The sequence below is a fragment of the Conger conger genome, chromosome 12 (assembly GCF_963514075.1).
Source record: "Conger conger chromosome 12, fConCon1.1, whole genome shotgun sequence".
Classification (NCBI taxonomy): domain Eukaryota; kingdom Metazoa; phylum Chordata; class Actinopteri; order Anguilliformes; family Congridae; genus Conger; species Conger conger.
This window is the reverse complement of record NC_083771.1, coordinates 33,247,298-33,258,687: the sequence shown is the minus strand read 5'-3', so window position 1 is coordinate 33,258,687 and position 11,390 is coordinate 33,247,298. Positions and strand designations below refer to the sequence as shown.

Below are 11,390 nucleotides of genomic sequence, written 5' to 3'. Positions count from 1 at the left end.
AATAATCCTGTAATAATTACTTTGTAATGTGTAACTGTTTTTTTTTTCCAATCATTACAATGTTATCAAATGTATAGTTACCCAATTATTAGAAGTAGCAACCAGCAAGATTTCAGCAATGTTGGGAAATAGACACTTGTTTGTTTAGGTGTGAATGAAAGTACAATGTTTTGGTTTGAAACTTGTCCTACCACTACCCCTGCACTGCTCACCCACTGAAACTGGGCTTGGCCTCTGGGATCCCTCCTCTGATTTCACCATTTTATAGAAGCTGAAATGATATATTTATGTATACACCGTACAATTACATGAAGCAGACAACCACACAATTCAAGTACACAGAAATACTAATTTTCTTGAACTGTCCCTTGTCTATCTGTGCTATTCATTGTTGGTAATCACCGTTAATTGTTCTTAAACTGAAATGAGAGTGAATGAAAAGCGGGATCTCGGAACAGGTTGGGACACTGGATTAAGATTCCATTCTTGTTGGCCAGTGTGTGCAGTGGACACGATACCTGCCAGGCTAAGTGCCTGAAAACAATTACACTGAGAACATTCTGGAGCCACAGCTTTGAGTTCCAGACAGACAGTGCAGAACTGTCAGTGTGCACATCTCTTTCCTGCTATTCCTTTTTTATATTATGCCTGTGCTACTAACCTGGTAGATGTCCTTTCAATATGTTACGTGGCAAAGTTTTCAGACTATCCCTACAATGTCAATGAGTGGCACAGTGTGCCATTCATTTCTTATGCCTTTTATATTTATTAGCACTCATTAGCAGCCTCGTCCATCAATTTGGACAATATTTTCATGACATGAACATATATCATACCTTGTTCACTGATATGTTTGTTATGGCAATTGTTATGGTAAAGATAGAAATTCTATTGAAATGATGCTCTGTATTTTCAATAAAACTTTTGACAGAATCAAAACATAAAACATGCCACTTTTTCACCAGCACAAAAACCAGAACCATCATATTGATCTACAGATCAGAACAGAGGCCACCTACAATTTCCTCTTTTCATTTTATTTGACCTTTTAAATCTTGATTGCACATAACTAAAGCAGACTGACATGTATTCAGAGTCAATCTGTAGCAGTGGTTCATATCAGGTACATGGGTTGCGGACTTGGCTGCTATTATGCTAATATCTAGCTGTACAAACAGGAATGACATTCTAAGCTATGGAAAGTTACCCCAGGGTAAGGGCACCTGCCAAAGAAATAAATAATGTATTTTTTCCAAAACAATTCAGTATATACAATCTGCAACAGGAAGAGGGCAGCAGAGCCTGCTCAGCAACAATACCATTGAAAAACAATGGAGAAAGATAAACCAATATCAAAAAAGAGTGAAAATGACATCCCTTTATCATGGTATGCAGACAAAAAAGATTATTATCTGCATAGAAAGCAACATCCAGGTACAATCCAGATTACTGTAATTTAAAACAAAGTTAACAATGGCACGAATAATACTTTTTTGGTAACTAATCCGGATTCAGGTAAAGTAACATTTTCAGTCATCAAACAGCATCCCATTTTTATTCACTTGGCAGTGGAGAGGGGAAGAAGGTGTCCTGTGTCTTTTCGGTGTGTAACACGGTGTTTTCACATCCACGTCTGGGTGTGTTTCGGGAGGATGTGAGTCTGCTCGGTGAAATGTCTCAGAAAGTGTGCGGACAGGTAGAAAATGAAACTGCAGACCCGTGTCTCTGTCCAGATGCTGCTCAGCTGTATCGGTCCGTCCAGTTTGTGGCTTTGTTGTATTCCTGTATCTTCATTTTAATGTGGGCCAGTTTGTTTTTCAGATACTCACACCGCTCCTTCTTCTCCAGAAATGCAGGATCCTGTTAAAGCAGTTTTAATTGTGGTTAAACACATGCAAATAAAAACAAATTTAAAAATGTCACATTCATTCAAATCCTTAAAATAACTGCTTCAACTGCAGTTGCTCACGTGGATGCTGTGATGTAATCAGCTAACTGATGTATCCGTAGTAAATGCTACATTCTCATGAAATCACATTGTATTTTTTGGGTGTGAATCCTAGAAGACAGCAGATAATTCGGTATTTTTAATACGTTGTTTAATACCTTTACATCATGCCAAAACAACAGCCAGCCAAAAAACCCCCAAAAAAACCACAAAGGCCTATGAGGTCCAATGACCACCTATACAATGCATTAGAATTTTATATAAATTATGCATTATGAAGAAAAAAAACTAAAAAAACATTTAGTTGACTAAATTTGAGTATTCGTGCTTAAATATTTGCACAGCATCTCATGAGATTTAATAGAATTTTATTACGACTATGTATCAATACATGGGCTGTTTATGATATTCTGCAGTATCAATATTTTGAACAGAGCCCAAGATATAAATGGAAAACTCACAATTATATTTATATGCATTTAAATCCAAACTACATTCCCTACAGAACAACACTATTTCAGACTCAGGAACAGAGATAAGGCACGATACAAAGAGCTGGAGGAATGTACGGTGATAAGCGTTCTCTTTTTCCGTAATGAATCAGCCAGCGTGCAGTCACATGATATAACCTCCACAAGGGCAACTACAGTACAAGCTGTACACCTGAGAAAACTGGTTCTCTGGTCACCAAGGGAACACTGCAACCAGGAACTAAAGCTGTGCCACAGGGGCAAGCAGAAGGTTAAGCCATTAATTGAAGATATAGGCTCAGTATATAGGCTCAAATCTGTGATCTCTAAACATTTCCAGATAGCTCAGATTAATGAGAATGATTTTTTTTATGGTCAGAGGTTGACACTGTGCATATTATTTAGTTTATGACTGTTTAGCAGAGGCTGCTTAGCTTGCAGGCTACAGAGTTTGCTCACTATCCCATCTCCCTCACTCTCTTCCTCCCTCACTCCCTTCCTCCCTTACTCTCTCCCTCGCTCTCTCCCTCCCTCACTCCCTCGCTCCCTCCCTCCCTCGCTCCCTCCCTCCCTCGCTCTCTCCCTCCCTCACTCCCTCGCTCCCTCCCTCCCTCGCTCCCTCCCTCCCTCACTCTCTCCCTCCCTCACTCTCTCCCTCCCTCTCCCTCCCTCTCCCTCCCTCCCTCTCCCTCCCTCCCTCTCCCTCTCCCTCCCTCCCTCTCCCTCTCCCTCTCCCTCCCTCCCTCCCTCCCTCCCTCTCCCTCTCCCTCCCTCCCTCCCTCCCTCTCCCTCCCTCCCTTTCTCTCTCCCTCCCTTGCTCCCTCCCTCACTCCCTCACTCATTCCCTGTGTGTGTGTGTGTGTGTGTGTGTGTGTGTGTGTGTGTGTGTGTGTGTGTGTGTGTGTGAGAAAATCACGTCGGGGTCTATACAGGCTAATGGAATTCTCCTCTGTTCCTGAGCATTCTCATAGGCACAATAGAGGGATTCTGCTCCAGAAGACCGGCTGAATGACCCAGAGCTGACTGGTTGCGTCTCCCCCCCACTTCCCCGCTCACGCCCCCTGGCCTGACTCATTGTTCTTCCAGAAAAAGCAGACAACAATGACAAAGCAAGGCCTACTGGTCTCATCGACCCAACCACCCTGCATCTGCTACTTACAAACCTGAGACAAGAACATGGAGGGGCATGAAGGGGGTGGTATCTTCTCACGTCTTCATGCCTTCCAGAGAAACAGGTTAACATCCGAGATAACTAGTTACTTACCATTTTTTTCCTCTGATATTCTTGAAGGATTTTGTTGATCCGGCTACGTTCCTGGAGGGAAAATATGAATATGAAGGTTCACTTCCAATGCAGCTCACCGAATCCATCAACAGTGTGTGTGTCCATAAGCTGGGTGTACATTCCCACTTGAGGATGAAATTATGCAAACGGCCAATAGCAAAATACCAAAACCGTCATACGCTTTAATAGAGAAGGTAGGATGTACATAGCAACTATAAACATAAAAGCAATAATAAGCTCAGCGCAGACTGGGATGTGTGAACATGGAAATAAACTACTTCTGGCTTGGGACAGGTACAATACATCACAGTGTGTCCGCACGGTTGAACTGTGAGGAAGAGGAAGTGGTGTCTGACCATGTGACTGGCAGGGTTCTGGGGCAGGCTGCGGATTAGCTCATCCATCTCCTCGAACTTCTTCACGGCCACCTGCACCTCTGCATGCAGCTCCTTGTACTCTGCATACTGGTCTTTGAACACCGCCCTGTACTGGTCCCGCTCTTCGTCCGTTCGAATGCTGGGGTACTTCCTGCAGGGGGTGGGGAGGGGTGCACTGTTTATATTGGTACTCAGTCTGGAATTCCCAATCCTAACCCCCCCGCACAGAGTGAAGACACTTCACGTGCTGTGACTTGTAGGCGCCCAATCAACCAGAGTTGATGTGCAATGAGACCACTGAAACCCACCCACCCTGATAACAGTGAAACTGTTGAATACTCACGTGATGTAATCAGGCATGATCAAGGTCTTGGGCATGCGTCTAGCAGGTGGGATGTGTCCTCTGACTACTTCCGGCTGCTTCGCCATGGGTACGGCCTGTACCATCTCCGGAGCCGTCAAACCCACTGCATTCTTCAATGGCCACAGGGAGAAGAATAAATATTCAACAGTGATATATAGCAGGGCAAACATGAAGGTGGGTTCAGCTAAGTTATGATTAGCTTTCTTCACCAATATAATTATGAAATAAAAAATACAACGCATATTCTTAAATCTATCTGTGAAGGGTGGCTCCCAGCTGACGACCCTGCAGCTGGCCCAATGGCACCGGCGGAGGTGCGTCAGGCAGCAATGCCTTGCAAGTAGAGATACTTGTGCTTCAAACTAAACCAAACAACACTACTTGTGACATGAGGTGAAAATTTACAATACGTGTTTTTGTATTTGCCTCAAACATTTAACAGAAAAATGTACCAATATTTTAAAAGAAAATTAAAAGAGACATCGGAAGCATCAAATCACACAGATGTACGAAAAAAGAATGAGTTTGTCAATATCAAAATGCTACATACATATATGCACATACCACACTAACAGCTTTTGTAATAGTTTTTGTATTAGTGCAGGGTGTTTGAAAACCAAATTGGGAATGAACTAAACTCTTGCATACTTGACATTTAACAAAGTAAATATGTACCACATCAATTTTAAGTACATTACTACCAATTAATCATTGCATATCAGCAAAGTATGCAATCTCACATTCAGTGGATCATGAGAAACTGGCACTACAATTTGGCAATAGAAGGTGACTTCAGGTGCTGGATACTGAGTTCCATTATGTTTGTGACAAAGACATTTTCTTGATTTGACTCTATACTCCACCATTTTAGATTTGTAATCAAACAATTCAATGTGTTTAAAATACTAATTCTCTTTTTTTTTTTTTCATTAAAGCGGATTTCAATATATTTTGCTTTCACACCATGTAGAAATAAATGACAGCACTTTTATAGTCTGCCCCCATTTCAGGGCACCATAATATTCGGGATAAATGGCTTCACAGGCGCTTCTGATCAGCCAGGTGTGCTCAATTGCTTCCTTAGTGCAGAAATACGAAAGCTTTCAGTATCCAGTTTTGATTCTCTGCTTTGATTGCCTTGGGAGCCTGTAGATAGTGTTTATCAGGAGGAGGACCATAGCTGTGCCAGTGTAGGTCAAGGACGCCATTATGAGGCTGAGAAAAAAGAAAACTACCGCTGACATAGGCTAAACCTTAGGCTTACCAAAATCAACTGTATGTGACATCATTAAGAAGAAAGAACGCACTGGTGAGCTCAGTAACCACAAAGGGCCCGATCGCCTGATCTGAATCCAATTAAACATGCATTTAATATGCTGAAGAGAAAAAGACAGGAGCTGAAGATGGCTGCAGTACAGTTAGTGATTTCTATAGATCATAGACTTAGACAGTTACTGCATGCAAAGGATAAAGTACAAAGTACTAAAGTACTAAACCTGACTCACTTTCATTTACATAACATTAAACTGAACGTTACGGTGCGCTGAAATGGGGGGGCATGTATAAAAAGTTCTGTAATTTATACATGGTTGTATAAATTGTACAACATAAAAGCTGAGAATATGCACTTTCGCCACATGTGAATTGTTTGATCACAAATCTAAAATTGCGGACACCAGAACCAAAAATAAGGAATAAAGCATTTAAAATTGCAAACGCGTGTAGTGTACAGCCCTACCTCCTGCTGCAGGTCCTCCCTGTACCGGCGGGCAATCTCATGCCTCCAGACCTTCAGGCACAAAATGGCACCAATCACGTACACCACCATGGTGATGAAGAGGAAGGCGATGGCGGCCGTCTGGCCTGGCTCGGTGCGGCAGAAAGAGCCGCTCAGGCCGTTGTTGAACATGGGGTAGGAGCACAGCCCGCCGCGGGTGGTGTCCCTGACGTACAGGACGCCCGCGATCATGTACAGGACCGCTAAGACCAGGTTGACGATGAACTCGGTGATGGGCCACCAAGTGGAGCCCAGGAGGATGGTGCGGTAGTACATAGTCATGCCCAGCACCAGGAGGAAGACTGTGGTCACCCAGGCCAGCCCTGCTACCACGAGGACGAAGATCGTCTTCGGGCCCGAATAGTACACCCCCGAACCCCCATAGGGCATACCCACCCCGTTGTACCCGCCCCCGGAGTACCCGCCCCCGTAGCCCTGGGACTGGGACTGCGAGTAGCCGAACATGTTGTACCACTCGTTGTCCTTGTGGATGTATGTGCAGACACAGGCGAAGACGGCCGCGCCCAACAGCAGCTCCACGCAGCCCAGCACCCTCAGCAGGCCCGCCCATGATTTATGGGCCCTAAATCCACGGCGACGGCGGTAAGCCTCGAGCCGCTCGCGGTAAGCCTGGGTGCTGCGCTCATCCACCATGTCCAGCGTTGAGGCCAGAAGCTCGGCCTCTCGCTCCTTTTGGAAGATGTGGTTGTTCCCCGGGCCCCCGTTCTGGTTCTGGTACGCGGTTGGACCAGGGACAGCAGCGGGGAGGGACTGTGGAGTGGAGCTGTGGCCGCCACCGCTGCTGCTGTTGTTGTTGTCAGACGGAGTGGACCGAGGCTTCTTGCTCGATCCGCTTCCCCGGAAGAAGTTCTTCCAAGAGTCGGGGACGAAGCGGTGGACGGGCTTGAGGTCTATTCCGCTGTAGCTCTCCTCGCTGCCGCTGGGGTCGAACTCTGGGCCCACGGGCAAATCTTCGGGGAGAGGAGGGAGGGAGTCATCATCCCTCTGGCTGTAGACCTGGTCATTGCCTCGCACGCCTCGATCCTGGTCTTTGCGGGAGGCCGGCCCTCCTCCAGAAGACATGGGCGACGTGCTCACACCTGCTCAGTGGAAGAAAAAGAGGAGAGATTGGGAGGGAGAGGAAGAGTGCAAGCAAGTGAGGGAGACTAAACTAGCATGACAGAGATGAAGGAGGGGAACAAGTGAGTGAGAGATAGTGGTATCGAGCAGAAAGGATGGGATGTGAGTGAGTGACTGAGCACACAAGATTTAAGAGTATAGTTACATTTTTTGTGTTAATTTAACTCCAACAGTATGCAAGTCCGAGAGGGATTAAATGCACTCCATCAGAGTCAATTTAAAAATAAACATTTTACTGTGTAGTTGCTGCACTCAATTATCAGTATGAGTGCAAAAGACAAAAAAAATTCCAGGGGGCTTGCCATCGGTAAAGCCCACTTTGTGATGTGAAGCTTGAACAAATGAATGATGAGCACACAAAGTTATTACAGGGATGTGAAATAAAATGTCATAGAAGTTAAAAATAAACCCTTCATAATCCCACAACACAATAGAGAACTGAGAAAAGAGGAATTCACCAATTAAAATAAATGTTGACGGCAAAATTCACCTGTCAGCATCACTCAGTCATACGAAACAAAAGCCATCAGCAAACTCTTCATTCCAAAGCTAGGTTTGTCTTCTCATTAAGAGACATAAGTTCATACATCAACCACAGTCTACAGAGCACTACAAAGAAAAACTACAAATATACTTTATACTACATATCTTTCCTCCGAGTCTGACATTTAAATATTCTTTGACACATATTTCACACAAACAATGATGATATGTGACTGAACATACATTACAATAAATTTGGTTAAAAGTAATAAAACGATCATAAAAAGATTTGTATTTCATTCCGTTAATCAATAAAAAAACTACATAGATAATATTATTAATTACTAATGTTTCAGCCTGTTTTTTCCCTGAAGAACGTAATAGTTTGCTGATTACTCTGAAGCAACTAGTAAATTAATCTGTCAGCACATGTTAATAACATTGGCAGGATTACAAAACGGCGAGAACAAGCAAGCGCCGAGTTTACACATGCGAAGTTGCAGGCTGCGGTTGTGTGCATCCAACTTAAAGTGCACTTGCAAGCTCGGCAGGCACTCCGAATCGTATCAATCGACTATGAAGCCAAATATTATGTAAAAGTCTTTCAGGTTCTACGGATTACAGGTAATATTAGACAAATTATTTTGGCTGTACTTCCTATATAGCCTACCAAAACACGAACATGTTGTGACAAGCAAAGCGCTGTAAGCACTCGCGAAGAACACTTAGCTAGAATAGCACACAGAAACTACATTCATAGCCTACTGTATTCTTGTTCATTTCAACTTTTGATGCACGTTCTTTAACTTCTTAAAATACTCTTTCCGTACCTTTTGTAAGTAAAGTAGTCTCTTTTCTAAAGCAAACTTCTTAGCTTTCCTTTACAATCCGTATCTTGTCCAAAATCGGAGGTCCACAAGCGCCAGGAAACAAACCACGTGATCCACCCATCCCAGAGAGTGACGTCAACCAATAGCCCGTCGAGAGCAACCTACCTGGAAGCATGACTGCCAAGTAGGAAGTCGGCTACCCGACAGTGAGATTGGAATAAACCAAACTGTAAAACGATTATTCATAATCTAAGCAGGAAAAAATAATGTTGTATGAATTCAAACCCCTGCTTCACATTTCCGTTTTTATATTCCCTTTCTGTGGCTGCTGTGTATAATTATTTGGGACCCTTCCTGGTATTATACACATGTTTGTGTAGGCCTTTTGAGCTTTACAAGCATTTCCGTTCATTTTTATAACATGTCATTTCAGGTTTCATTAACTTTCTAAGCATGTAGTCTACGTTATTCAATTTGAAGGATATGTGATGTATATTTGAACAGAAAAGCTAAAAGAAAATTCACTTCTTTTTGGAAAACTAATTGCCCAGCAATGCAGACATAGTATCATTCGTATTATACATACATTAAACTAGATTTAACAATGTCATGTGCCAGATGACTGTGTGTGAGATATTGAACATGTTAGTACTTTTTTATTCCAAGAGAAGTAATGCACTTGCAGACCAGCAAGTAAATAATGCAACATCAGTAAGGCACTGCATTTAAGAATGCTAACCTTCATGCTTTTCTTCAGATATTCAATTAACTGTGACTCTCATGGCTCTCTTGCAGCCAGTTTGACTGCTAACCGACCACCGGTGAATTCATTAAATCAATTAATTCATTTATTGCATAAGTAGAATTTAGACTATTTCCCCATAGAATAAAAATGAGCCACAATTCCACTGAGGGTGCAATCGGCACTTCGTGACAGGGCACCCAGATCATGTGTCTTGCTGTTGTGTTTTTCTGTCCAGCACGTTAGTTTCATTCCCATGGCTCTGATCCTAAGCTCTGATATGACCAGCAAAATCACTGTTGTGGACCAGGATGTAAGTAAGTAAGATGGCTCCCTCTGGTGGTATATAGAGGGAACTGTTTTCACAGCTTCGCAAGTAAGCCTAAATCTGTCTTGGCCAATTGAAAAATACAACAAAAGTGAAATAACACCAAAGAGCCAATAAATTAATCTTTAATTAAGCTTTAACTAAACTTCAATGGTTGCATATATAACCCATTTTATAGATTGAGAGGCCAGCCATGCACTCATACATTTAACATACTTGAGATGATAACAAGTGATGCAGAGAATGAGAAGTGTACATCGGGCTCAATTTGTACATTCACATACAAACATTTTCATATAAATAGCATTGGTCATTCAGTTTTGGGGCACTGCTGCTGTTATGAAATCTGACCGAACTGAAATAGGACAGTGAAATGGAGCTCCTGTTCTTTGTCTGGGTCTCCTCCCCAACTGTCGCAGTCTATAGCCTGACACTTGAAGCCCTGACTGACAGAGATCTATTAGAACCTGAACAGAGATGAAGATAACTTTGGTGGCTGCCAATTCCAGAGCAGCTGAGCTGTTTGAAGAACCTAAATCATCTTACCCCTGCCAAGCAACCCAGGCCATGGGACTGAACCTCCAGCAACACATCTTTTTAGCGCACTGACCCAATCCTTGGAAATTGGTGGAGTTTGTCATGAAATTGTATAACAATCATTTACTGTCCCTTCCACAAAGATGTATTCTAAAGTACAAATTCTACTGCAACCACATAGCATGTGGGCCTTCCACACACACACACACACACACACACACACACACACACACACACACACACACACACACACACACACACACAAACTCACGAACAAACAATGACAAAATGGCTTCTATTGCCTTTTTCCTGTTAAATTTTATGATTGTAGCTTCAAAACTATAATTCAATATTTTACTTGAATGTACTGTAAGGTTAAACATATTAGCTAAATATCAGTTTATGCTCATGTTGCTTGTGAACACAAAAAAAAGGATTAATTAAACTGTACATATGTTTGTGTTGATTGCACTTTTAAGACTTACACACCAATAATAATGCAGTTTAATCCTTTAGAAAACTGCCAGTTGTCCCCAAAAGTAACTATTTGGTCCACATACACTAGACATGGCTTCACTAATGTCACCATTAATCGGTTAGTTACTTTGTCTTCATTAAGCAAAGCTAACTCAGTGGCCCAGAAGCCTTAAACATGGAAGTTGGAATTCACGTTTTGCAAAAAAATGCCACATTTTCTTTGATAAGCCACCACAGATGAATTTAGCTGAGGTGGCCAAGACAGAGATAAAGCAGAGAGAAGGAATGTACTGTATGAATGTATGAATGCACACGAGACATTGGCCAGCAGTCACTCACAGGATGGGGAAAAAAGAATGATATACAGAGATAGATGTTTTAAGATGTGTCATGTTCATTCCCATGTGACATTCTGAACTTCTGAACAGAAAAGAAGAAGTGGCTTCATCTGCCACATCCCAAATAAGCACAGCCTCAATTCTTCTTTTGACCTCCTAATTCTTTGGGATTTTTGCGCTCAGGACATTCCATAATATCCTTGTAATAACACTGAAAATAACAGAATAACCAAATCTAAAAAGAAAAATAACAATTGGGTGTGTGCTCAGTTTAATTACACAGTTTAAGCACAG

At 42.5% G+C, this 11,390-nt stretch overlaps 1 protein-coding gene across 3 annotated transcripts; it reads right to left on the bottom strand.

Annotated features, from left to right (window-relative positions):
• Positions 1–1,021: 1,021 nt before the first annotated feature.
• Positions 1,022–8,809, bottom strand: LOC133105561 (MARVEL domain-containing protein 2-like). 3 transcript variants are annotated; one of them, XM_061215737.1, is made up of 6 exons: positions 8,675–8,809; positions 6,183–7,321; positions 4,424–4,554; positions 4,060–4,231; positions 3,683–3,733; positions 1,022–1,860 (listed from the first exon to the last, which is right to left on the bottom strand). In XM_061215737.1, the coding sequence occupies exons 2-6, from the start codon at positions 7,302–7,304 to the stop codon at positions 1,741–1,743; spliced, it is 1,596 nt and encodes a 531-aa protein (XP_061071721.1). In that variant the 5' UTR covers positions 7,305–7,321; positions 8,675–8,809; the 3' UTR covers positions 1,022–1,740. The 3 variants fall into 3 exon arrangements, with proteins under 3 accessions (XP_061071721.1, XP_061071722.1, XP_061071723.1); XM_061215738.1 differs by having other exon boundaries at positions 6,183–7,392; positions 8,675–8,761; XM_061215739.1 differs by having other exon boundaries at positions 6,183–7,387; positions 8,675–8,743.
• Between the last annotated feature and the right edge of the window lie 2,581 nt (positions 8,810–11,390).